Source organism: Zea mays, chromosome 2 (genome assembly GCF_902167145.1).
Source record: "Zea mays cultivar B73 chromosome 2, Zm-B73-REFERENCE-NAM-5.0, whole genome shotgun sequence".
Lineage (NCBI taxonomy): Eukaryota > Viridiplantae > Streptophyta > Magnoliopsida > Poales > Poaceae > Zea > Zea mays.
Genome location: NC_050097.1, coordinates 2,088,124 through 2,116,056, shown reverse-complemented (window position 1 = coordinate 2,116,056; position 27,933 = coordinate 2,088,124). Strand labels below are relative to the sequence as shown.

The following is a 27,933-nucleotide window of genomic DNA, read 5'->3' as shown; positions in this document are numbered from 1 at the left end:
AATCAAGGACAAGAAACACGGCGACGAAAAGGCTAGGTAGAGTCAAATCCCCGGGAGACCAACCACCCCCGCACCGCCACGAACACGCCCAAATCGGAGAGCCATACCAAACCAAAGCCTTCGCATCCCTCCGGAACCCTAGCATCCTCCCTCCTCGCTCCTGGGATGCCCCAGTAGCTCCGATCGGCGCCTCACCGCCATGGATCCGGGCGGCGGGGGCGGGATGCTCCTGGAGGACTTCGGCCAGCGCGTGGACCTCACGCGCCGCATCCGCGAGGTGCTCGCCAACTACCCGGAGGGCACCACCGCGCTGCGGGAGCTCATCCAGAACGCCGACGACGCTGGCGCCGGGCGCGTCCGCCTCTGCCTCGACCGCCGATCGCACGGGAGGGCGTCGCTGCTGTCCCCCGCGCTCGCGCAGTGGCAGGGTCCCGCGCTGCTTGCTTACAACGACGCGGTGTTCACCGACGAGGACTTCGCCAGCATCTCCCGCATTGGAGACAGCAGGAAGGTCGCCCAGACGTGGAAGACTGGCCGCTTCGGGTACGCCTCTACTGCCTCATTCTCAATGCGGAGCTTGCCTGGAGTGGTCACTTGCAATGCCGAGCTTCCAATCTGGTTGTGACGATGTTGCTTTTGTGTTATGGCAATATGGCGTCGTAATCACTACCATTTGTCAAGCTTTTTTGAGGGTGTTATCGTTCCCAATAATTTAGGGAATTTATCGACGTGCTGTGTAGTGTACCGAGAGAGTGGGATACAGGGACAGATCAATATATATGTTATGTTTTATCTTCTGCCTCGTTCTATGACCCATTTATATTTCTATCATTTCCATTTGTGTTGCAACGTGTTTTAATGCTTTATTCAAGGCTGATCAGTTGTCCATTCATTGGTTTGATTTGATCAATAATTAGTTTATTATTTGGAAGGCTTCTTAAGCACAAAACACAATTATGTTCATGCAGGGTTGGTTTTAACTCAGTTTACCACTTGACTGATTTGCCATCGTTCGTGAGTGGCAAGTATGTTGTCCTATTCGACCCCCAGGGTGCTTATCTACCAAATGTGTCGGCATCAAATCCTGGAAAGCGCATCGACTATGTCAGTTCGTCAGCAATCACAATGTACCATGATCAGTTTTCACCCTACTGTGCGTTTGGCTGCGACATGAAAGCATCATTTCAGGGAACTCTGTTTCGTTTTCCTTTGAGGAGCTCTGAGCAAGCATCTTCAAGTCGGTTATCAAGACAGTCATACACAGAAGATGATATTTTATCTCTTTTTGCCCAACTGTACCAAGAAGGCGTATATAATCTGCTGTTCCTTAAAAATGTTCTATCACTTGAGATGTATGTGTGGGAATCTGGTATGACCGAGCCAAAAATAATATACTCTTGCTACTTAGGGCCACAGAGTGAAAAGCTGTCCTGGCATCGCCAAGCCCTTGTCAGGTTCTCTGGCACTCCTGTTGAATCTTCTAAGCAGAAGCTGGACTCTTTCTCGATGGATTTTATATCAGAAGCATTCTTGGGCAACAAGATTGAGAAGAAGAGCTCTACCTATTTTATCATCCAGGGAATGGCATCTGCATCAAGTAAAATTGGTATTTTTGCAACTGCAGCTGCCAAGGAATATGATCTTCACTTACTGCCTTGGGCTTCTGTTGCTGCTTGCATCTCCAACACAGGGCTTGAGGTAATCCCTGATTCATTTTCAATTTGCATCTCCAGTACTGACTTAGGTTGCCAGAGGCCTGTGTTCTGTCCTGTAGTTTGGTTGCTGAACAATTTTTCCCTCCTAATGCAAATTGCACAAAGCGCTTGAATCTTTTCTATGTTTCTGAACCGCTTAATTCTTCACTTTCTTCCAGTTCGTTTTCTGCAATCAGACCATGTCACCATGACTTTAGAGTAGAGACTAGAGACCAATTATTCATGTATGTAATCATGCAGTTGTCTTTGTGATTCTTAGTCAACTGAATTAAATATGTTGTTGTGATGTCACCTTTGTTTACTTTTGTCTGACTTCTCATGAAATTGCCAAGAGTCATGTGATAGGCTCAACTTGTAGAGTTCATAGGTATTCTTTTGGTAGGGATCAAGATTAATGTGATATCCGTCAGTGAACGATTGTCTTTGTGGTTTTGCAATTTGTGATTTGTGGCAACAGCTGGTCCCTGCCTGTTGCTGTCTTCTGTAGTTCAATAAAAAACACCATACCAACAATGGCATCCTTATCTGAAAGGGTGGAGGTCTGTATAGTTCTCTGTCTTGTTTTTGTTGTTGAACGAAGTCTTTGAAGTATCGAAAACTTTAATTGTGGTTTGTGATGTATTATACTGCAAAATTTATGTTTGATGACCTGATCATTTTTGTAGAATGAACTTCATACTATAGCAAAATTTCTATTATGCATCATCATTTTGTAGTGTCTTGGGCACTTTATGGTAATTGCTGAATTTTACAGGATACTGTTCTCAGACAGGGTCAAGCTTTCTGTTTTCTTCCTTTGCCAGTAAGGACAGGACTATCTGTGCACGTCAATGGTTATTTTGAAGTTTCATCCAACCGGCGTGACATTTGGTATGGTGCTGACATGGACAGGGGTGGTAAGCTTCGCTCTGATTGGAACAGGCTACTGTTGGAAGATGTTGTCGCTCCGTTGTTCAGAGAACTGCTGATGAAATTGCGGACGCTTTCTGACTCCACAATATCATATTATTCACTGTGGCCAACTGGTTTATATGAGGATCCCTGGAGTATCCTTGTGGAGCAAATTTACAAGGTTATTTACACCTCGCCAGTCTTGCACTCAGAGATTGAAGGCGGGACCTGGATATCACCGGCTGATGCCTTGCTTCACGATGAGGGATTCTCAGGAAGCAATAATCTTAATGAAGCCCTCGTGTTGGTAGGCATGCCAATTGTTCGTGTATCTAATGCAATAGGCGATATGTTTTCAAAATTTTATATGCAGTCTATGCTCAAAATAGTAAGTCCTGCTATAGTGAGGCATTTCCTCAAGGATTATGCTAAACTTGCTACGCTAGGAAAGTCTCATAAGTTAATATTATTGGAATATTGTCTTACTGATGTTTACAATACTGATATCGGTAAATGCATGAATGGCCTTCCACTGATTCCACTAGCAAATATGCGGTATGGGACTTTTTCTGCTAGTTCGCAAGAGGACTATTATTATGTCTGTGATAACATCGAATATGAGCTTCTAGCTGAAGTTGGTGATAGAATAGTTGACAGAAGCATCCCTCCTGTACTACTAGACAAGCTGTATCAGATAGCCAGTGATTCCCAGGCGAACATTAGGTTCATTGATGGCCCAATCTTCTGCCAGCTCTTACCCAGGTTATTTCCTCCTGGATGGAAGCTTAAAGATCAAGTTCCCTGGAACCCAGGCTTGGGTGGGTCATCTCCTACAGCAGCATGGTTTAAACTTTTTTGGCAGTATATAGGGGGACGCTCGTATGACCTTCATTTGTTTAGTGATTGGCCTATACTGCCATCTACCTTTGGCCACCTTCACAGGGCATGCACAAGCTCAAAATTAATCAAAACAGAATCACTGTCTAGTTTGATGAATGAACTCCTGGCAAAGTTTGGTTGCAAGATACTGGATGCTGAATATTTGAGTGATCACAAACAATTGTCATTTTATGTATATGATGGTGATGCAACTGGAGTTCTTCAGTCAATCTTTGAGGTTATCTCATTGGAGGGTGTTGATTTGCAATCTCTGTTTCAACGCATTACTCCTGGTGAAAAAAATGAGCTGTACCAGTTTCTTCTGGATCCAAAATGGTATTTAGGAGCCTGCCTTTCTGTCGTAAGTATAAACCAATGTAAAAAGCTTCCAATCTTCAGGGTATTTGATGGAGGTTCTCCCAGCACTTATGGTTTCTCGGATTTGTTTAGTTCAAGAAAGTATCTGCCACCTCTTGGTGTTCCTGACCATTTACTCAATGACGACTTTATTTTCTCTATTTGCCCAAGCGATGAAGATATCATAATGAGATATTATGGCATTGAACGCATGCCGAAATCGAACTTCTACCAGAGGTATGTTCTGAATAGATTAGACAAGCTGCAAACGGAGTTGCGTGATTCAGTTCTTTTAACAATCTTACAAGATCTGCCTCAGCTGTCCTTGGAGGATCCAATGTTCAAGGAAACCTTGAAAATTCTTAGATTTGTTCCCACTATCAATGGAACTTTGAAAAGCCCACAATCTCTTTATGATCCCCGGGTGGAAGAACTTTATGTTCTTCTCCAGGAATCGGGTTGCTTTCCCCATGGTTTATTTCAAAATCCAGATGTTCTTGATATGCTGCTTTGCTTGGGGCTTAGAACTTCAGTTTCTACCGATACCATATTAGAAAGTGCTCGTCAGATTGATTCACTTGTGAACATAGATCAGCAGAAGGCCCATTCAAGGGCTAAGGTCCTTCTTTCATATCTTGAAGTTCATGCTCACAAATGGTATGTGAATAAGCTATTTGATGGTCGTAAGAAGGTAAACATGCTAGCTAAAGTTACCACTGCGCTCAGACCTCGTGACAAATCTTGGGAATTTGATCTTGAGAAGTTCTGGAGTGATCTGAGATTGATTTGCTGGTGTCCTGTGTTGGCTACTGCACCAAGTCCAGCTTTGCCATGGCCTTCAGTATCATCAATGATAGCTCCACCTAAGCAAGTAAGGATGCAGGAAGATATGTGGATTGTTTCTGCTAGCTCACGCATTCTCGATGGTGAATGCACCTCCTCGGCCTTGTCGTACAGTTTAGGTTGGTTGTCGCCTCCATCAGGGAGCGTGATTGCAGCTCAACTGCTTGAATTGGGCAAGAACAATGAAATTGTGACTGATCAAGTCCTTCGGCAAGAATTAGCTTTGGTGATGCCTAAGATTTATTCTTTGCTGACAAACTTGATTGGTTCTGATGAAATGGATATAGTGAAAGTGGTTCTAGAAGGATGCAGATGGATTTGGGTGGGTGATGGATTTGCGAAAACAGATGAAGTTGTTTTAAGTGGCCACCTTCATCTAGCACCATACATTCGTGTTGTTCCAATTGATTTAGCAGTGTTCAAAGACTTGTTCTTGGAACTCGGCATAAAGGAGCACCTGTACCCTGTTGATTATGCTAGTATTCTTGGCAGAATGGCCATAAGGAAAGCTTCAGCTTCACTTGAAGCTGAAGAACTAAGAACAGCTATCCTGGTTGTGCAGCATTTATCTGAGTTCCGGTTTCAGGATCAGCAAACACAAATATATTTACCTGATTCTTCGTCTAGGCTTTGTCTATCTTCTGAACTTGTATTCAATGACGCTCCTTGGTTGCTTGATTTTGGTCATGACATCAGTGGGAGTGCATCAAGCATTGCTTTAAGCTCAAAAAAGTATGTTCACAATTTTGTTCATGGTAACATTTCTAATGATGTGGCAGAAAGGCTTGGTGTTCGATCTCTTCGCCGCCTATTGCTTGCTGAGAGTTCTGATTCAATGAATTTGAGTTTATCAGGGGTTGCTGAGGCGTTTGGACAGCATGAAGACTTGACTACACGGCTCAAGCACATTGTTGAGATGTATGCAGATGGCCCTGGAATTCTCTTTGAGTTGGTACAGAATGCAGAAGATGCTAAGGCTTCTGAGGTTGTGTTTTTGCTGGATAAGACTCAGTATGGAACTTCATCCATTCTTTCGCCTGAAATGGCTGAATGGCAAGGACCTGCTCTCTACTGCTTTAATGATTCAGTTTTTAGTCCACAGGACCTATATGCCATCTCACGAATAGGTCAAGACAGTAAACTTGAGAAACCTTTTGCAATTGGAAGGTTTGGTCTTGGCTTCAATTGTGTGTATCACTTCACAGATATTCCTGGATTTGTTTCCGGTGAGAATATTGTCATGTTCGATCCACATGCCTGTTATTTGCCAGGAATATCTCCGTCTCATCCTGGTTTAAGGATACAGTTTGTAGGAAGAAGGATCTTAGATCAGTTTCCTGATCAGTTCGCCCCATTCTTACATTTTGGTTGCAATTTGCAACAGCCATTTCCAGGTACACTCTTCCGGTTTCCCCTTAGGAATGCGGCTGCTGCTTCGAGAAGTCAAATAAAACGAGAACAGTATGCACCACAAGATGTGGAAATGCTTTTCTCTTCATTCTCCGAAGTTGTATCTGAGGCTCTACTTTTTCTCCGCAATGTTAAAAAGGTAACTCTATATGTCAAGGAAAACAACAGTAAGGAGATGCGACTTGTTCATCGTGTCTCCAGGCATAATAGCTCTCAGATAGGTAAAGAACCTCATGCACTTGGTGCAATGCTTGCGTTTATACATGGAAGCCAACCATCAGGAATGGATAGAAATCAGTTTTTCAGTAAGTTGAATAAGACTAAAGACAGTGACTTGCCCTGGAGTTGTCAGAAGGTTACTATTCTTGAGGAAAACCCTTCTTCACACTTGTTGCACTCATGGATTTTAGCTGAATGTATAGGTGGGGGTCATGCTAGAAAGTTGTCAACTGCCTCTGTTAGTAAATCTCACTTCTTTGTTCCGTGGGCATCTGTTGCTGCATATCTGCATTCAGTGAGTGTAGATGATACAAAAGGACTATCAGCTGAAGCTGAAGTCAACCATGATAACTCAGTTTTCACAAACCCAGATCTTGGATCTTCTAAGTTCAGGAAAAATTTTGAGGCTCGGGCCTTTTGCTTTCTTCCTCTACCAATCAATACTAGCATACCAGTGCATGTAAATGCTTATTTTGAACTCTCTTCAAATCGAAGGGATATCTGGATCGGAAATGACATGGCTGGGGGAGGAAGAGTACGGTCAGAATGGAATTTAGCGCTGCTTGAAGATGTCGTTGCTCCTGCTTATGGGCACCTGCTTGCAGCTGTTGCTGAAGAGCTTGGTCCCTCTGACTTGTTTCTTTCATTTTGGCCTAGTGCTGCAGGTGTGGAACCATGGTCTTCCATGGTGAGGAAACTCTATGTTTCTATTGCAGAACTTGGAATTCACGTTTTATATACAAAAGCTCGAGGTGGTCACTGGCTGTCAACAAGGCAGGCTATTTTTCCAGATTTCAGTTTCTCAAAGGCAATGGAGCTGGCAGAAGTTCTCTCTCAAGCTGGTTTGCCTGTGGTATCTGTAACCAAGCCAATAATTGACAGTTTCATTAATGCATATCCATCAGTTCATCTACTAAATCCTCATTTGCTGAGAAATTTGTTGATCCGACGGAAGCGTGGCTTCAGAAGCAGAGAAGAGGCTATACTTGTTCTTGAGTATTGCTTGAGTGATATGGGAGATCCTTCCTTTTGCGATAAATTGCAAGGTTTGGCTCTCCTTCCTGTGGCAAATGGATCATTCACAACATTCAACAAGCGAGGGGAGGGTGAGAGAGTATTCCTTACTTCACAAATAGAATTTGAACTTCTTAAGGATTCCATACCACATCTTGTTATTGACAACTCTTTACCAGATGGTGTTTCGAAGAAGTTATATGACATAGCTTATTCTGCGTGCATGAACATATATATATTCACAAGTAATCTTCTCATTGAGCTGTTGCCTAGGATCTTGCCACCTGAATGGCAACATGCTAAGCAGTTGTCTTGGTTTCCTGAGCAGCAAGGTCAGCCAAGTATGGAATGGATGGTATCACTCTGGAATTTTTTGAGGCATTCCTGTGACGATATTTCAGTTTTTGCAAAGTGGCCTATAATACCTCTTGTAGATGGCAAGGTTGTGCAACTTGGGAATGCTGCAAATGTAATAAGAGATTATGGATGGAGTGAAAATATGCATTCCTTGCTTCAAAAACTGGGATGTTTATTTCTGCGATCTGATCTGCAGATAGAACATCCCCAGTTAGCGAATTTTGTTCAGGAATCCACTGCTGCTGGTGTTTTGAATGCTGTGCAGTCTGTAGCTTCTAATCTCCAGGATATCAAGGAATTGTTTATGAGCACTTCATTGGCAGAAGCACACGAACTCCGAAGTTTCATTTTCCAGTCAAAGTGGTTTTCTGGAAATCAGATCAGCTCCTCCCATATGAATACAATCAGGAACCTCCCAATATTTGAATCTTATAAATCTAGGGAACTTGTTAGCTTGACGAATCCTAGAAAATGGCTTAAACCAGAAGGGGTGCATGAGGATTTATTGGATGCAAGCTTTATAAGAACTGAATCTGTGAAGGAGAGGTCAATTTTGGTATCATACTTTGATATCAAGGAACCTCAAAAGGTTGAATTTTACAAGGACCATGTCCTTCCTCGAATGTCAGAGTTTCTATTGCAGCCAGCTATTATTTCAGCAGTTATTCGTGATGTGAAACTGTTGATAGATAATGATGATTCAGCAAGAGCTGCATTATGTGAGACCCCTTTTGTCTTAGCAGCCAATGGAGCATGGGTCCAGCCCTTCAGGTCAGTCTTCCTTTTTCACTTCACACCCTTCTCTCTCTCTCTCTCTCTGACTTCGGTACATGCCATTGTGTATTTAGTTCTAATATTTGGTTTCTCATTAGGCTCTATGATCCTCGTGTGCCCGAGTTACTGAAGTTGCTGCACCAAGATACTTTCTTTCCTTCAGAAAAGTTCATGATGACTGAAGTAATTGAATTGTTGGGTAGTTTTGGATTGAAAAGAAATTTCGGGTTTAGTACTTTGCTTGACATGGCAAGGTCAGTTTCACTGGTGCAGAATTCAGGACAAGGTGATGCGTTTGATTATGGGCAAAAGCTACTTGCCTATCTAAACATTCTTGAGTCCAAAACTTCAAAGATGGAGGGCGGAGAAACTTTTCTTGAGGATGGGAATCTGGAAGCATCTGAAATTAGTGAAACTTTGGAACCTAACAATCACGGGGATGTGTGTGATCCAAGCGACCAAACTAGTGTATCTTTGTTCTCAAATTTCGATTATGATATGCCAGAAGATTTATTTTGGTCAGAGCTGAAAAATATTTCTTGGTGTCCGGTGCATGTTGCACCATTGCTCAAAGGACTTCCATGGTTCATATCCGAAGATATCATAGCACCTCCAGTCATCACAAGGCCGAAATCACAGATGTGGCTTGTTTCATCAAAAATGCGAATTCTTAGTGCAGATTCCTGTTCCATGTATCTGCAAAGAAAACTAGGCTGGTGTGATCCACCAAATGTGAGCACATTGTCTTCCCAGTTAGTCGAGCTCTCCAAGTCTCATGATGAACTCAAAATGTTTTCTGCAGACACAGACATTGATGCTATTCTGCAAAAGGAGGTCCAAGTAATGTACTCAAAATTGCAAGACATAATTGGCACTCCCAGTGGCAACGCTCTAAAAAAGTATCTGGATGGATTTCAATGGGTTTATGTAGGAGATAGGTTCGTGGCACCACAGGCACTTGCTTTTGATTCACCTGTAAAATATCATCCCTATCTTTACACAGTTCCATCCGAACTGTCAGAATTTAAAAAGTTACTCTCCGAGTTGGGTGTAAGGCAGACATTTGATGGAATGGATTATCTGAATGCGCTTCGCCGTTTAGAAGGAGATGTCAAAGGAGAGCCGTTGTCCACAGATCAACTCAGTTTTGTTCACTGTGTATTGGAAGCATTTGTTGACTGTTACCCTGACAGTCAAGCACCTGATGTGTTACTGAACTCATTGGCGATTCCGGATTCACTTGGGGTTCTGACACCTGCTAGAAACCTTGTCTATAATGATGCACCCTGGATGAATGCTAATCCCACTTCAAAGAATTTTATTCATCTCAGCATTGGCAATGAACTGGCTAATAGGCTTGGTGTACGATCTCTCCGTGGATCATCATTGTTGGATGATGAGTTAATGAGGAATTTGCCCTGCATGGAATATGCTAAAATAAGTGAGTTGTTGGCTTTGTATGGTGAGAGTGACTTTCTTTTGTTTGATCTTATAGAGCTAGCAGACTATTGCAATGCAAAGAAAGTGCATCTGATTTATGACAAAAGAGAACATCCGAAACAGTCCTTACTGCAGCAGAGTCTAGGTATGGTAGAAACAACCTCTCTAGTCAATTGTTTTACTTTATCTACCTGCAACTAATGGTTTCCTTTTCTTTGTGAAATTATAGGTGACCTCCAGGGTTCTTCGTTGACAGTGGTCTTTGAAGGAACCATAATGAACCGCGAAGAAGTTTGCAGCTTCCAACTTCCTCCTCCCTGGAAACTGAGAGGGAACATCCTTAATTATGGCTTGGGACTTCTTAGTAGTTACTTTGTTTGTGATGCATTGACTATTCTTTCTGGAGGTTACTTTTACATTTTTGATCCCTTGGGCTTGACTGGTGGTACGACTTCCACTGCTACCTCATCAGCAAGATACTTCTCTTTGTTAGGTGCGGAATATAATCACTCAATTTATTTGCATATCAAATAGAATCACAAGTTGTTCTACTGTGAACACATGACACGAACTTTAGATTCTCTTTTACTGTAAAAGAAATAAGAATATCTTTCTTATGTTGCAATTTTTTCTTCTGTCAGGTTGAAATTATATATGTTGATTAGTTATAACATAGTGTACTCAAAATATGTGTATTACTTCTCCCTAAATCAAAGTACAGACTTGGTTAATTGAAATTCTTTATGTTTGAAATATCCACTAAGTGTGGTCAAAATTACGTGCTATTAATGTAATTACTAGTTAGTCTTGAAGAAAGAAGCTCCTTATCAATGGCAAGACCGTGTGGTCCGTGTCACACTGCAATATGAAGATTTTACCATGCCCTTTTCATTTGCAGAATGCTAATAAGTTGAATATCCCTGTTGTATAAGCTGCTTGAGAATGAAGTAAATGGATGGATAAAGGATAACAAATAAGCATTACATTGCCTCGTGAAAATATTTAACATTACTTTGTAGAAAACCATATTACACCATATTGAAAAGTGTTGAGCTTCGTTGACAGGAGTGGTGTGGTCTCGGGGAATTTTACTGATTTGCAGTCTACAGTGAACGTGAAGGAGCGAGCACATCACGATCACCCTGTTTTTCTCTTCTGCGTTGAGATTGTAGTTATGGTAGGTAATAGGAGCCGGATCTTTTTTTCTTGTAATAAGTTGTAGTCGACTGTAGGAAGGATTGCTGTGAAAGCATGATTCGAGGAAGTCTGGAAAAAGAAACATGCAAATGGAACAGTAGCCTGGTCACCTGGTTGCATCAAATGCTATGAGCCTATGACTGAGGGCCGAGGTGCCCCAGTTTATTGTACGAATTGACAATTTTACCCGCTGCTCAGTAACGAAACCACGTTTAGCCCGTAGGCTAGCAGCCTATCATTGCGGTGTCTCCAGATAGTCCAAGCCCCTAGGATCACCAAGGAGTTAAAGCCATCTCTGAGGTCCTTAGGAGTAACCTCAGCCGATCTACTCCACCAAGCTTCAAAATTGATATCTTCCATCCCGGAGGAAAGGGTGGACAGGCCGACACGTTGGAGAAGAAGATACCAAAATTGCCTCGCGAGGACACAGGAAACAAGCAAGTGATGAATAGACTCTCCTTCGTGGTCACATAAGTGGACATTGGAGTATATGATTCCATTTTGGGATTTGACTGGTTGAGGGCCCATAGTCCTATGAATTGTGACTGGGATAAAAGGACTTTGGAGTTTTACCATCAGGGACAGTGGGCCCAGATACAAGGAGATTGTGCTAAGGTTATAGAGATTCCTCAAGTGCATGCTGTGCAGGTACATAAATGGTTAAAAGGGAATGCGGTTTGGGCTTTTGTGCTGCTGGAACAGGTTGTACCAAGGAAAGAAGAGGTGAAGGGGCAGTTAGCAACACTACTCACAGAATTTCAGGATTTATTCTCTCAGCCTACAACCCTACCTCCTAAAAGAGTGTTTGACCACTATATACCTTTGCTGCCAGGGTCAGTTCCAGTGAATGCCAGACCATATAGATATTCTCCACTACACAAAGATGAGATAGAGAGACAAGTGGCAGAGTTGCTCAAAATAGGCTTGATTGTTCCAAGTGTAAGCTCTTTTGCTTCTCCGGTATTACTGGTACAGAAGAAAGATGGAACATGGAGGTTTTGCATAGATTACAGAAAACTCAATGATATGACAGTGAAGAATAGGTTTCCAATGCCTTTGGTGGATGAGATTTTAGATGAATTAGCAGGCACACAATATTTTTCCAGTTTGGATATGACAGCTGGGTACCATCAGATTAGGATGGGAGAGGAAGATGAGCACAAGACATCTTTTAAAACCTATCATGGGCATTATCAATTCAGAGTAATGCCATTTGGGTTGACAAATGCTCCTGCCACCTTTCAGTGTGCCATGAACTCTATTTTGGAACCCTTCCTTAGGAAGTTTGTGCTGATTTTTATTGATGACATTCTCATTTACAACCCTACACTGCAAGATCATGTTCAACATTTGTAGCAAGTTTTCACTGTGTTAAGGCACCACCAGTTTTATCTCAAAAGGAAGAAATGTGTGTTTGCTCAGGCAGAGCTGCAATATTTGGGCCACATTATTTCTAAGGAAGGGGTTGCTACTGATCCATCCAAAACTGAGGCCATGGTCAGGTGGCTTGTGCCTACTTCTGTCACTGAGTTAAGAGGCTTCCTCGGTTTGACTGGATATTACAGGAAGTTTGTAAGGCATTATGGCAGTTTGGCAAAGCCTTTGACAATATTATTCAAGGTAAGAAGGCATGGCTGTGGACAGTTGAAGCTCAGAGGGCTTTTGAAAATCTTAAGCAGGCCATGACTCAAACACCTGTCCTGGCCTTACCAAGGTTTGAGATACCTTTTGTGGTTGAGACTGATGCCTGTGATGAAGGCATATGAGCTGTTCTTATGCAGGAGCACAAACCATTGGCTTTCTTGAGTAAGACCCTGAGTATGAAGAACAAGCAACTATCCATTTATGAGAAGGAATTTCTGGCCTTAATTATGGCAGTCGACAGGTGGAGGCCTTATCTGCAAAGGTCCCCTTTCACTATTATGATAGATCAACAGTCTCTATCTTTTTTGGGAGAACAACATCTTCAGTCTGAATTCCAAAGAAAAGCTATGGCTAAGCTCATGGGTCTCCAGTTCAAAATAGTTTAGAAGAAGGGAAAAGAGAATGTGGTGGCAGATGCTTTGTCTAGGGTGGGGGCAGCCATGACTTTAGCACAACTTTCTGAGGTACAACCGGTTTGGCTTCAGGAAATTTTGAACTCGTATGCCACAGATTTACAGGCCCAACAACTCTTACAAAAGTTGGTAGTACAGAGTCCTGATGAAAATGGCTACTCTCTTCATCAGGGAGTGATCAGAAAAGACCAACAAATTTGGGTAGGGGAGAATTCAGCCCTCAGAACCAAAATCATTGCAGCTTTACATGATTCATCATTGGGTGGTCATTTTGGAATCACTGCTACTTACCACAGAGTTAAAAAGTTGTTCTGTTGGTCAGGCCTGAAAACTGATGTGGAATTGTTTGTGAAACAATGTGGAGTTTGTCAGCAGATCAAAAGTCCCAAGCAGTATCCTTCTAGGTTACTTCACCCATTGCCTGTGCCAGCAGGAGGTTGGTAAGACCTAACTATGGGTTTTTTTTTTTAGAAAACCGCAGGAGAACTGCGCATCTTATATATTAGAGAGGAAAAAAAAGACATTACAAAAGAGGAGAAGTTGCAGAGCAACTCTCCCACCTAATAAACCCTAAGGAGATTACAGATTGTTGCTGAAACTCGACCCGACCACGCCCAGGGCAGCAACTGAGCCCAAGCCCCCAAACTCCTTAGCTCCTGCCATTACCCAGCAAACGTACTCATCCGAGAAACACCGGAAAATCCTGGGTAATGAGGGTGACTCCCCATGAAAAACTGCTCTGTTTCTCTGAAGCCATAGACACCAAGCCCCCAGGATGATCAGAGAGTAAGCCCCTTTTTTCTGGTCTTGACAACCATGTGGCTTGCCTTTCCCCACCAGTCTGCAAAATTCTCTTCATCAGCTGCTGGAGTGAGGTGCCCCAAGCCAATAGCAGCAAGAATTGTGTGCCAAAATTGCCGTGCAAAAATGCATGCAGTAAGGAGGTGCTGAATTGTCTCATGGGCCTGATCACACATAGGGCAAACATCTGGATGTGGCAATCCCCTCAACTGTAATCTGTCGGCTGTCCAACATTTGTTCCTCATTGCCAACCAAAGGAAGAATTTGCATTTAGGAGGAGCCCAGGTCTTCCATAATCTCTTCCAAGGCTCAAAAACAGTAGAACCAAAGAGAAGGACTTTGTAGCAGGATTTAGAAGAGAACAGCCCTGATGCCTCGTGCCTCCAAACATGACGGTCTTCCTCCTGAGAAAGCTGCACTTCCCCTAAAGTATCCCATAATAGAAGAAATTGTTGAATTCCAATCAAGGAAAGGGGGGTTTTGATATGAGCTATCCATTGCCTGTTCACAAGAGCCTGACTCACTGACAATGAGGTGAGAGCTCGTTTAGACACCTTGGACGCCACTTCTGGAGCAAGGTCTCTGATGGAGCAGCCATTAAGCCACTTATCTGTCCAGAATAAGGTATTAGAACCATTTCCCACATAGGAAATCAGGGATGCTGCAAATAGATCTTTAACAGTTTGCTGAATGGGAATAGTCAATCCATGCCAAGGTCTGCTCTGATCTGTTTTTTGAAGCCACAGCCATTTGGTTTGGAGAGCCCAACACATGTGTTGTAAATTAGGAATCCCAAGCCCACCATACTTCAAAGGTCTTGTGACTGAATCCCAGGCCACAAGGCAGCTGCCTCCATTAACCTCTTTTCTCCCTCTCCACACAAATCCTTTTCTGATTTTATCAATTTTGTTAATCACCCACTTAGGGACATTCATAGCAAGGAAAAGGTAAACTGGGATGGCAGAAAGTACAAAGCGCACAAGGGCTGTCCTTCCAGCAAGGTTGAGGAGCCTAGCTTTCCAGTTTGGTAGCCTATCTGCAATCTTGTCAACCCAGTTCAACAAAATATTCCTGCTAAGCTTCTTATCTGAGATAGGCAGCCCCAAGTAAGTGCAAGGGAAGGAAGAGGGGGTGCATTGCAGAATGTTACACCCCTCATGCAGCAATTCCACTTCACATCTTATTGGAATGGCACAACTCTTGTGCAAATTTGCTACAAGGCCAGAAGCTTCACCAAAACAGTCAAGAATGAGTTTGACACAGTTTAGATCTTCCTCCCTGGGCTTGACAAACAGCACTACATCATCTGCATAAAGAGATAATCTAGACTTCACAATGGCACTGTCCAGACTGGCCAATAATTCTTTTTCTTCTGCCACTTTGAAAAGGCTGCTGAGGACATCCATCACCAGGACAAAGAGCATTGGGGAGAGGGGGTCCCCTTGCCTCAAGCCTCTACGATGCCTGATCTGTTCCCCTGGAAACCCATTTAATAAAATCTGAGTTGTAGAAGTGGCCAGAAGGTTGGAGACAAGATTCCTCCACTTAATACCGAAGCCAAGGTGGGTCAACACCTCAAGAAGGAAAGCCCAGGAAACAGAATCAAATGCCTTTGTTAAATCTAATTTCAGAAAAAGGCTGGCCACTTTTTTCCTGTGCAGGGTTTTAATTGAGTGCTGAACCAACATATAATTGTCATGAATGGATCTGCCTCTAACAAAAGCACTCTGATTAGTCTCTACCATCTTGTTGAGAAGAGGAGCAAGTCTGTTAGCAAGGATCTTCGTGGAGAGTTTTGCAAAGCTGTGGATAAGGCTGATGGGTCTGTAATCACCAGCAGACAAGGCACCTGTCTTCTTAGGGATCAAAGTAATATATGCTGTGTTTAGAGGTCCCAAATTCTGAGAATTCCCAAGGTGAAGGGCAGCAAGGGCGGCCATCAAATCTGCCTTAAGTATAGGCCAACAAGTTTTATAGAATTTCCCTGTGTATCCATCTGGCCCAGGCGCTTTATCTGAAGGAAGACTGGCAATGGCATCCCAAACTTCTTCTTCTGAAAAGGGGAGCTCAAGAGCAGATAAATCAATTGGAGCTCTGTGACACTCTTCTAATCTCAAAGTTAACCTCCTCTGGGGGGCATATCCCAACAAATTGGAGTAGAAATTATGCAGCACTTCTTGTTTTTGCTCATGAGATGTGACCACTCTTTCCTCATCCAGTAAGCTGAAGATATGATTTCTCTTCTTGCGGAAGCAGGCCTGCAAATGGAAGAAAGAGGTGTTGGCATCTCCCTCTTTCAGGTACTGAACTCTAGATCTGAGTCTTGCAACCGTTCTTTCCAGGGAAGCAAGGACCAGGCACTGATGCTTAAGCTTTCTTAGCAGCCATAATTCATCTGGAGATAATACCCTGTTGTCTTGAGCCATTTCCAGTCTGTGTAAAATCTCCCTTGCTAAGCCCAGTTGGTATTTAAAGTTGCCCACTGTTTTGTGCCCCCAAGACTGCAGTGCTCTTGTTAGTCTTTTGAGCTTTAGAGAGATCCTCTCCAGATGCCCGCAATTGTGAAGTGGCTGGTTCCAGGAATTTGCCACCACCTCATGAAAGCCTGGCATTTTGGTCCAGAAGCTCTCAAAATGAAATCGCCTTCTTGCCTTACCTTCTTCTTCTATCATCTTTAAAATCAAAGGGCAATGATCAGAATCTTCTGAGGCCTTGCTAAATAAAGTAGCAGCTGGAAACATCTCTTCCCAACTCGAGGTACAGAATACGTGGTCTAATTTAACAAGAGTGGGAGCCTGTCTTTGGTTGGACCAAGTGTATCTCCTCCCTATCAAAGGAATTTCCTTCAGCTCCCAATCCTCTATCCACCTTCTGAATCTTCTCAACAGGGCCCTGTTGATACAAGGGTTGTTCTTGTCCTCAGACCTGCATATCTGATTAAAATCACCTGCCAATATCCATGGTCCATCACAACCTGCCCTGACTTCACTTAACTCTTGTAGAAAAGCCTGTTTAAGATTATCTTGGTGTGGCCCGTAAACCCCTGTGAACCACCAAAGTGGGCCTGAAGCCATCTGCAGTTGAATAGAGACCGAGTACTCTCTAATTACATGACTGCTGTGGGTGAAAACTCCATCTCTCCAAGCCACTAAAATGCCCCCTCTTGTCCCCTGAGCTGGGCTGAAAACAAAATTACTATAACCAGTACCAAGAATTGACAAAATATCAAAATCAGAGATGGTGCTCATTTTGGTTTCTTGCAAACAGACAAGTGACGGCATGATGTCCAGGACTAGGGTCTTGACATTATCTTTCCTAGCCCTACTGTTCAATCCTCTCACATTCCAAATTAGGAAGTTGCACTGGTCCATTGAGAAAGAAAAACACGACCAAACGAATAGACCCAAGCTTATGCGAGCTCAGATGTATCCCATCCGAACAGCGCAGCCAAGGCAGCGATGTGCTCCCTGGAGAGTGGTGAATTGAATAAGACAGCATATTTGCTAGCATCTTCCAGAATGATATTGCCATGATCATCACAGAATCCCAATTTCTTGCAGACAGAGGCTGCTGCATCGGATCCTAGCTCAGGTGGAAACTTGGCCACCCTCCTGGATCTCCTAGGCCTGAAATTTCTTGGTAGGGTCTTCTTTCTGCGTTTGGGGATTGGCGGGGGACTCAGCAAACCATTAATGGCTTTAGAAATGTGCTGACTGAATTCTTGCAAGGGGGTCGGGGATGGCGAGCTCACTTCCTGGGATTGCACAGGCACGGTATCTCGTCTTCTAGAGTACACCTTAAAGCATGGTGGTTTTGCTTGCAGTGAGTACTTGATAATATCCCAGGGATTCCTGACTTGTGCAGCATTATCAGCAGGGACATCTGGGACATGCGGGACATGAGAAAATGGCACAGAGGCCCGTCCTGAAGCATCAGCACAAAGATTTTCTGGGCCCTGTCCAAACCTCTGAAAACCGCCAGCCTCCTCAAAAGCCGCCACATTAAGTGAGTTGTCATGCAGAATTGGCCTCTCAGAATCCAATAGACCAGGGGTAATTGCACCAATTAATGAGGCGGGCCCAGGATCTTCAGATGGAGAGCCGGTTGTTAAAGCATTGGCGGCTCCTGGGACTATAACCGAAGTGACGAGCGCCGATGGGGGAGAAACCGAAGGGGCTGGCGTCGGAATTGTAGAGCCCGAAGCGGCTTCCTCAGCCCCCACAGCAACCACAGCGCTCAAGGGTCCCGGGGCACTGAACGACCCAACTCATTGAGAAGTTACCCAAGTCAGAAGGATATGATACTATTTTGGTGGTGGTAGATCGATTCACCAAGTATGTCCACTTCTTTCCCCTAAAGCACCCTTTCACTGCTCAGGGAGTGGCCCAAATCATGGTAGACTCGGTAATCAAGCTGCATGGAGTGCCCGAAACAGTGGTGTCTGATAGGGACAAGATTTTTACAAGTGCTTTTTGGAAACATTTGTTCAAACCCTTAGATATCAAGCTTGCTTTAAGCACAACCTATCACCCTCAGACATATGGTCAGAGTGAGAGAGTTAATCAGTGTTTGGAGATGTACCTCAGATGTGCTGTACACTCCAACCCTCAGAAATGGAAGTCTTGGCTATCATTAGCCAAATTATGGCACCTCTTCCCACTCATAATTGGGTTGTTCACCTTTCCAGGCCCTTTATGGCTATGAAGTATCTGTTCTTGGAGTTCCTTTAGTCACAGGGCAGGAGGATGAGGGAGCTGTCCAGTTTGTGCAGCACAGAGTTGAGCATCATGAGATGTTGAAGGCCACTTTGGCTAGAGCTCAGCAGAGGTATAAGCATTTTGCAGATAAGAAGAGGGTTCCCAAGGAGTTTCAGGTAGGGGAACAGGTGTTGCTCAAGCTCCAGCCTTATGCTCAACATTCCGTGGTCAATAGACCTTGTCCCAAATTAGCATTCAAGTATTTTGGGCCTTACACAGTGACTGAGAAAATTGGGCCACCTGCTTATCGCTTGGCTCTCCCACCAGAAGCTCAGATCCACCCTGTCTTCCATGTTTCCCAACTCAAACCCTTTGTTCCAAACTATACTCCGGTCTTTGTCACGACTCCATGGATGCATAGATCCTGCCAAGATAACAAGAGGACAAGAAAGGGGATTAGAGTAATACAACTGTAATTCGCTGTCATCTAGCTGTAAATCCAGCTGTAATAACTGATTAGCTCTGTCATTTAGCTGTTAATCCAGCTGTAGTAACTGATTAGTAGTTAGACCCGCTTAGGGGCTGCTATAAATCTGAGCATTTGTAATGAAGGCAGAAACGAAAATAACAGAAATCAAGCTCCACCACATACCTGTGTGATTTAGGGTTCTTGTTTGATTCGGCCAAGGGGGAGACCTCACATCGGATGAACCCTAGGGAGAGGGAAAGCCATACCTGGCCACAGATCCAAGGGTGGGCAAAACCCTAGACCAGGGTTCCTCACACTGGGCACAGATCCAAGGGTGGGCAAAACCCTAGACCAGGGTTCCTCACACTGGACAAAGCAAACAGCAAACTTGAAAAGAGAAGGTAAAAACAAAAGGCATACATGGAATAAGAAAACGAAAAGAAATCGTATCAATTCCGTTGAGCAGATGGCTCTGTTGGTGGTCGAAGGCTTCATATAAAATTCATTAATGTGATAATCTTATCGGGTTCCATGTTTAAACATCTATTATTCCAATTCTGCTAGATTCTCCATTTGTGGCAACATGGTACCCCATTAATATGAATGTACTGTTCTGTTTGGTAATGCTTGAATTGTGAAGTCATGTTCTCATGTAGTTATGCGCATATCTAGAATTAGCTGCATTATTGCCTATGTTTTGGCATCTGTTTGTTTTTTGTGTATGAAGTTCTGAAAAGGATAATTGGCTTTCAGGAAATGATTTGGTTGAGAGGTTTTATGATCAGTTCCTCCCAATGCGTGTTACACAGGATGCTTCTTTATGTACTGCGAACTCCACGATTATCCGAATGCCATTATCGTCAAAATGCCTCAAAGAACTTGAAGCAGGTTGCAATATAGTACAGCGGGTTTTTGACCGATTTACACAGAATCCATCCAGTACTCTCCTATTCTTGAGGTCAATCATTCAGGTAAGGATTATTTGTGATAGCATGTTGTCCTAAGCAGTAGTATGATGTGCACCCTGTTGAGTCTTTCCTCTTTGAAGAGTAACTCGCTTGATTTGTTTTCTACACTCATAATAGGTGGTTCATTTACAATGGAATTTCATCATGAACCCGATTTACTTTATTTGCGTAAAGCACTCATATTTATACTTAGCTTCCTTACGGGTTTTTGTTTATACTTCACCTAAGATATCTCACAAATGACATTTTTATTATGGATAAACGCCATTCCTTTTCATATATTACAGTTAACCACTATTAATGAATGATTATGGTCATGTTTGAATGCACTAGAGCTAATAGTTAGCTACTAAAATTAGCTGAAGACATCCAAACAGTTTAACTAATAGTTCAGCTATTAGCTATTTTTAGCAAATTAGCTAATAGTTAGCAAGCTATTTGTTAGTTAGCTAATTCCAATAGCAATTTTTAGCCAACTAATTATTAGTTGTAGTGCATTCAAACACCCTCTATGTCACCTTGCAAAACTTCAGTGTTATTTGAATAAGGTGTAGCGAACTGCTTAATTAACAATGGATCTGTAATATTGATAAAATGTTGTAGCACTTTCAGTGTATGTTGTTTAAGTTGTTGTTGGGTGCTGTAATACATTGTAACTTGTAAGGTGTTTCATGATACCTAAAGGCTATTTGACACAACATTTTGATAGTCATACTTATGTTTGCTGTTAAGTAGTGGCAAGGGAACTTAATTGGTTGCTTTTGATTTTTGAAACATGACCATGGAAAACTCAGACAATATCTTCTGATGTCTTAACTCTAAAAGGGCTGCCAATGTGATTCCAAACAGGTATCTTTATCAACATGGGAGGATGGGGCCTCTCAGTCAACTCTGAATTATTCTGTACTTGTTGACCCATCTGTTGCTTCTTTGAGAAACCCATTTTCGGAAAAGAAATGGAGAAAATTTCAAATATCCAGAATATTTTCAAGTACAAGTGCAGCTATCAAAATGCAAGCTATAGATGTGCATGTGATTGAGAGTGGCTGCAGTTATATTGACAAATGGTTTGTTGCCCTTTCTCTTGGATCGGGTCAAACACGAAACATGGCTCTTGACAGGTTTGTCTCTTTTAGAGCCTAAGGCTCAGTTTTTTTTCCTACTTGTGTTATCTATTTTTAACATTGTTCAGAGAACTTGGACAGATGATATTAAATTTATGTGCTCGTCGAAGGATCATTGGTATAATGATTGCTGATTTGTTTCTGTTTCAGGCGTTATCTTGCCTATAACCTAACCCCAGTTGCTGGAGTAGCAGCGCATATAGCTCGGAATGGAGTATCAACCAATATACATCCATCTAGTTGTATATTATCTCCCTTACCACTATCTGGGTTTATAAGCATGCCAGTCACAACTTTGGGGCATTTCATTGTGAGGCACAGTGGTGGGCGCTATATTTTTGACAGTCCACGTGATGCATCTCTGCCAGAACTTAAAGAGGACAGGGTCAGGTTGGTTGAAGCATGGAATAAGGAACTTATGTTATGTGTGCGTGATTCATATGTTGAGATGGTTCTAGAATTTCAAAAGCTTAAAACAGACCCTCTATCTTCTGCTATTGAACCAAGGTCTGCACAATCTGTTAGTGCTATATTACAGACATATGGTGATAGGGTATACTCTTTTTGGCCAAGATCGAAGCAGAATCCAACTTCGTTCACTGGGCGTGTTTCTACTGGAACTAATATGGATTCACCAAGGGCATCTAAAGCGGATTGGCAATCCTTAATAGAGCAAGTGATAAAACCTTTCTATGTACGGTTAGCTGATCTTCCTGTTTGGCAACTTTACCATGGAAATCTTGTTAAAGTGGATGAGGGTATGTTCTTAGCTCACTCAGGAAATGGAGATGACGATAACCTCCCATCTGATAGTGTTTGTAGTTTCATTAAAGAGCGCTATCCTGTTTTTTCTGTGCCGTGGGAGTTGGTTAGTGAGATTCAGGCAGTTGGAGTTACCATAAGAGAGATCAGGCCTAAAATGGTCCGGGGACTACTAAAAGCTTCTCCATCCATTTTACTTAGATCCATTGAAACATATATAGATGTTCTTGAATATTGCTTCTCAGATATGGACCCTTACCGCTTCTCGGATGATCTACCTGATGAATCAAGAGTTAACAGCCAACATGTTGGAACAACGAATTCTTCAATATCACATTCTATGCCTTCTTCGAGCAGCTCACTGTCTTACCAATCAAGTACTCAGATGGCAGGTACTTCTGGAGGCGATGCACTTGAAATTATGACATACTTTGGAAAAGCCCTATATGACTTTGGTAGGGGGGTTGTTGAGGATATCAGCAAAACCAATAGTCCAGCATTCCACAGGACTCAAGCTGCTGAAACTAATGTGTTGTCATCCATCATTTCTGAGCTTAAAGGTGTTCCATTTCCAACATCGACAATGCGTCTAACAAAGTTGGGAATGGCTGAACTCTGGATAGCCAATGAGCAGCAGCAGCTATTGATGAGCCCTTTGCTGGATCAATTTATCCATTATAAATGTCTGGAAAAACCCTTCTTGGCTCTGCTGCTTTCCACTCAGGTTATCCATAGGCCTCTGAAACTGAGGAGCTTTTCTCCCCACTTACTAGCAGGTTATTTGAAGCGCATACTTGATGAGCGTTGGATACGGATTGTACTAGAGAACAAATCCTCATGGATTCCTTGGGACAATAATGCTGAATCATCAACTACTCCAACTCCCAAATGGATTAGAAGTTTCTGGAAAATTTTTAGTTCTTTGAACGGTGACCTCTCTCTTTTGTCTGATTGGCCCTTAGTTCCTGCTTATCTGGATAAGCCAGTTCTCTGTCGTGTGAAGGAACGCCATCTAATATTTGTGCCACCAATTAGTGATTCACCAGACCCTCCTGGAGATGATGTAGCTGGACAGCTTGATACACCGGACTCCCCCAGAGAAGATACTAGAGCAGAACAGAATGCAGTGCTTGATACTGCATTTAGGTCAATGAACTCGGAATTTCCATGGTTAACTTCTCTGCTTAACCAGTTGAATGTACCAATTTTTGATCCCTCCTTCCCAGAGTGTGGCGCAATGTGCAATTTATTTCCTCCAAATGGTCGTACTCTTGGACAGACAATTGTTTATAAGTTGGTTGCAGCCAAAAATGCTGCACATTTACCTTCGCTAATTAGCCTATCAAGTGAAGATTGCGATAAACTATTTGGGTTATTTGTTTCGGAGTTCATATTAACTAACAACCACTTGTATCAGAGAGAAGAATTGGATGTCTTGAGAACACTTCCAATGTATAAGACAGTTACAGGAACATACACCAGTCTGTTAGGTTCCGATCATTGCATTCTTTCTCCTACAGCATTCTTTCACCCGAGCGATGCCCGGTGCCTTTCTTGCTCATCAAATGCACATTTGTTTCTTCAAGCTTTGGGGGTTGAACAATTAAATGATCATGAAATACTAGTGAAGTTTGCGTTGCCTGGATTTGGAAATAAAACAGCTCAAGAGCAGGAAGACATTTTGACCTACTTGTATGCTAGCTGGAAAGATCTTCAACTGAACTCTGCTGTAGTAGAAACCTTGAAGGAGACAAACTTTGTGGCAAATGCAAATGAATTTTGTAAAGAGTTTTTCAAACCTGAGGAATTACTTGACCCTTCAGATGCTCTGTTGACTTCTGTGTTTTCTGGGGAGAGAAATAAGTTCCCTGCTGAAAGGTTCATGTCAGATGGTTGGCTTGTTATACTCAGAAAAGCAGGCCTTAGGACATCCACAGAAGCTGATATGATAATACAGTGCGCAAGAAAAATAGAAACCATGGGACATGATATTATGTCGTCTTTAGAAGATGCTGATGACTTTGAGGCAGATTTCACAGACAGCAAAAATGAAATCCCTTTTGAGATATGCTCTCTGGCAGAATCTGTAGTAAATGTGCTTTTTGCAAATTTTGCTACTTTGTATGATAGTGCTTTTTGTGAAAAGATTGGAAAAATTGCATTTGTGCCTGCTGAAAAAGGTTTTCCAAGTATTGGTGGTAAGAGGGGTGGTCGAAGGGTACTTGCCTCATACAATGGAGCTATCTTATTAAAAGACTGGCCATTAGCATGGAGTTCTGCTCCAATTCTTACCAAACAAACAATTGTTCCTCCTGAGTATTCTTGGGGAGCATTTCGGCTTAGGAGTCCACCTGCCTTCAGTACAGTTTTTAGGCACTTACAGGTGAATGTCACAAAAAAATTGAACAAGTAATGTTAGAATTATATCCCTTAACTTTCTGTAATGAAACAGATTGTTGGTAGAGGCAATGGTGCGGACACACTAGCACACTGGCCAACCTCAGCAGAGATAATGACGGTGGAAGATGCCTTTCTACAGGTCTTGCAATACTTGGATAAAATATGGGGAACAATATCTTCTTCAGGTAGCAGAAACGCATAGCTGATTTCTTGTACATTTGTTACCAATTTGCCATTATTTACTGGAAGTAAAAGTACTAACTATTTACTTGTTTCTTTTACTGGGGTGCACTTGTTGCTATACTTACACTTATTGGTTCTGAAATCCTAATTCTATTCAATCTTTCAGAGTACTATTATTTTGATAATTAATATACCATTCTGTTTTCTTTTGGGTAAGGGATCCAATAACAGAGTGATATTGTCTACACAAAGATAATTAAAAAAAAGAAAGATGAATTAGTTTCTGTGAAGATAACAATAAAAAAGACAGATGAATTAGTTTCTGTTGCGTTGGGAAATGACATCGGTCATTCCTCTTAACTAGGGTTTTCTTTGCTTACCTTTTCAGAAAAAAAAGAACTGGAGAAACTGGCATTTATACCAGTTGCAAATGGTACTCGATTGGTCCCAGTGAAGTCACTTTTTGCTCGTCTGACAATTAACATGTCACCTTTTGCTTTTGAGCTTCCAAGTCGGTATCTTCCATTTGTTTCCCTTCTTAGAGAGATTGGGATGCAGGAAAGCCTTACAAATTCATATGCAAGAGAACTTCTTTTGGATATCCAAAAGGCATGTGGTTACCAGCGCTTGAACCCAAATGAACTCCGTGCAGTTATGGAAATCTTGGAATTCATGTGCAATGGAATCAACCAAAGTATCACAGATGGATCAGATGGGCCTTTTGATTCAGTAATACCAGATGACGGCTGTAGGCTGGTCACTGCTGCATCATGTGTGTATGTTGACCCATATGGTTCTCGTTTACTGAGTAACATAATTACATCAAGACTAAGATTCACCCATCCAGACCTTCCTCAGAATATCTGCAAGGCCTTGAGCATAAAAAAGCTCTCTGATGTCATTGTGGAGGTATAAAATCATGATATCAAACTTTTTCGGTGTTCTTTTCATTTCAAGTAATTTGGCGGATGTGAATTGAACAAATTTTATTCTAACAATGTCAGTTCCCATATGTTGTCAGGAACTTGATGGAAAAGAAGAAATTAAAGTTGTCAATAGCATTCACTCAGTTACTCTAGACAGAATAAAAGAGAAGCTGCGAAGTAAATCTTTGCAAGATGCATTAAGGATTGTGATGATCAGCGTAACCAATCATTTCCCTTCATTTGAAGCCCTTGCTTTGGTTCAGATAGAACGGACACTAGAGGATATATCACAGAAACTGCAACTGGTTCAACGTCTCCATACTCGCTTTCTCTTACTTCCCAATCTCCAAGATGTTACAAGAACCATCCAGCGTCCTTCTATTCATGAATGGTCAAGCAACGGAATGCACCGAAGCATTTGTTTCGTCAACAAAGCTACGGGTTATATTCTAATCGCAGAGCCCCCAAGTTTTTTGACGATATATGATGTTATCGCAATTATTGTTAGTCACAGGTTAGGGGCACCAATGATCTTGCCGATTGCCTCAGTGTTTGCATGCCCAGATGGTTCAGAGAAAGAAGTCCTTCAAATTCTTCACCTGGGTTCAGACTTTGGAGTTTCAAAACGTGAAGGGAGATACGACGCTTCCCTTGGAGCAGAATTGTTATCTCAGGATGCTCGGCAGGTGCAATTCCTTCCATTAAGACCGTTCTATAGTGGTGAAATTGTGGCATGGAAGACAGGCAAAGAGGGGGAAAAGCTCAGGTATGGTAGGGTCCCTGAAGATGTAAGACCCTCAGCTGGCCAAGCACTTTACAGATTTCCAGTAGAGACAGCTCCTGGCGAAACTCGCATGATGCTTTCCAGTCATGTTTACTCATTTAAAAGTGTTTCAATGGCTGATCTTCTGTCTGCACCTTCCCAAGTGAATGGTGATGTGGCATTAGGTGGCCAAGAGAACCTCTTGGCCACCAACACTGGCACTGAAGTCACCAAGGATGCGGTTGGTTTCCCAGTACAACTACTACCTTTTGCAAGCTGAATTCTGAATTTGTTACCCTAATTATTGTGCTTTTACTGTTTACAGGATGCTGGACTTGAATATGGAAAAGTATCTTCCACTGAACTGGTACAAGCGGTCCATGATATGCTTTCAGCTGCAGGAGTAAGGATGGATGCTGAGAAGGAAACACTCTTTGAGGCTACTCTTTCCTTGCAAGATCAGCTTAAAGAATCTCAAGTTGCTCTCTTGGTAGAGCAGGTTTGTTTGCTTTGATATCTTTTCGTGCTATCTTGAATTCATTTTCTTTCACTAGCATCTGAATACTAACTGTATTGGAATATTAACGGGTACTTAATGATGGTCAGGATGAGTTTCATCTGCTATAAACTTGAAGTTAGGTTTAAAAAGTGGTACCACATCTTGAACCATTTATTAAACTGAGTTTGAATTATAATTATAAATAGAAAACCAATATTCTTGGACTTAGATATATATAGAAGTTCAAATATGAAAAGAAATTGAATGTGTAAATTAAATGTGTACTCCCTTAGTCCCTCTGTTACCAAAGGATCTTGCACTAGAACATAAGACATGCCATCTAAAGACCATGTCACCCTTATGGAACTCCAAAATGGAAGCAGACACAAACCGGACCCCACATGCATAATGCCCTATGGATGCATTGGCCTTCCTCGTGAGCTGCCTGGTAGTCAAGAAAACTCACAAACGTCATAATTAACATTGCGCTACATTTATAGGCTGCTAACGAGGCTATGACTGCCGAAAGTCAATGAAACTACCTTTATAGTTTGCATTGGCAACTGTCATGCATTCGTATATAATCTGCCTTGATAGTGAAAGAAAATTGTGAAGTTTATGGTTTCCATTGCGTTGCATTTATAGGTACCAGTATTTGTATGTTTCCGTACACCTATATCGTTGACACTGGAAGTTGTTCGAACAACTGTTGCAGGAGAAGGCGGAGGCGGCTGTAAAAGAGGCTGATGTCGCCAAAGCAGCATGGGCATGCCGTATCTGCCTGAATGCTGAGGTCAACATGACCATCATACCATGCGGTCATGTCCTATGTAACCGATGCTCAAGTTCGGTTTCGCGGTGCCCATTTTGCCGGACGCAGGTGGCCAGAATGATGAAAATATTCAGGCCATAAAAAACATTGAAGGACGTTTGGTCTGACTAACCGCTTCAGCCTGTGAATGTGTTACGATATCGGGGCTCGGCTCCCTTCTGGTTGTGCGTTGCATTCCTTTCTGGTCTGATGCATCTCATTATTCTCCATCGGTGATGATTGGTAATCCGATATGGGGGGTGCAAGTATAGTTACGTTGTACAGGAACGATGCATTGCAGTGTACATATTCCAAAATGAAATCATTTTACACACTTCGAAGGGCATCGATGTCTGAAGCTGGTTTTCTCGTGCAAT

At 42.5% G+C, this 27,933-nt stretch overlaps 1 protein-coding gene across 2 annotated transcripts; it reads left to right on the top strand.

Annotated features, from left to right (window-relative positions):
• LOC100501244 (Zinc finger C3HC4 type (RING finger) family protein) lies at window positions 1-27,932 on the top strand. 2 transcript variants are annotated; one of them, XM_035964982.1, is made up of 14 exons: window positions 1-543; window positions 969-1,698; window positions 2,470-2,517; window positions 2,607-8,456; window positions 8,558-10,044; window positions 10,129-10,392; window positions 19,874-20,091; window positions 20,938-21,209; window positions 21,363-24,357; window positions 24,427-24,559; window positions 24,946-25,466; window positions 25,579-26,487; window positions 26,572-26,745; window positions 27,461-27,932. In XM_035964982.1, exons 2-14 carry the CDS (start codon window positions 1,637-1,639, stop codon window positions 27,656-27,658), a joined length of 13,131 nt encoding a protein of 4,376 aa, XP_035820875.1. In that variant the 5' UTR covers window positions 1-543; window positions 969-1,636; the 3' UTR covers window positions 27,659-27,932. The 2 variants fall into 2 exon arrangements, with proteins under 2 accessions (XP_035820875.1, NP_001334868.1); NM_001347939.1 differs by having other exon boundaries at window positions 132-543; window positions 2,470-8,456; window positions 27,461-27,893.
• Window position 27,933: the final 1 nt, after the last annotated feature.

Excerpts from the sequence above, each read along its gene's own strand:
- LOC100501244 (NM_001347939.1), top strand. The coding sequence starts at position 200 with ATGGATCCGGGCGGCGGGGGCGGGATGCTCCTGGAGGACTTCGGCCAG. Across the intron at positions 20,092-20,937 it reads TCTTGAGGTCAATCATTCAG|GTATCTTTATCAACATGGGA; the intron begins GTAAGGATTATT and ends GATTCCAAACAG. Across the intron at positions 26,746-27,460 it reads TTGCTCTCTTGGTAGAGCAG|GAGAAGGCGGAGGCGGCTGT; the intron begins GTTTGTTTGCTT and ends CAACTGTTGCAG.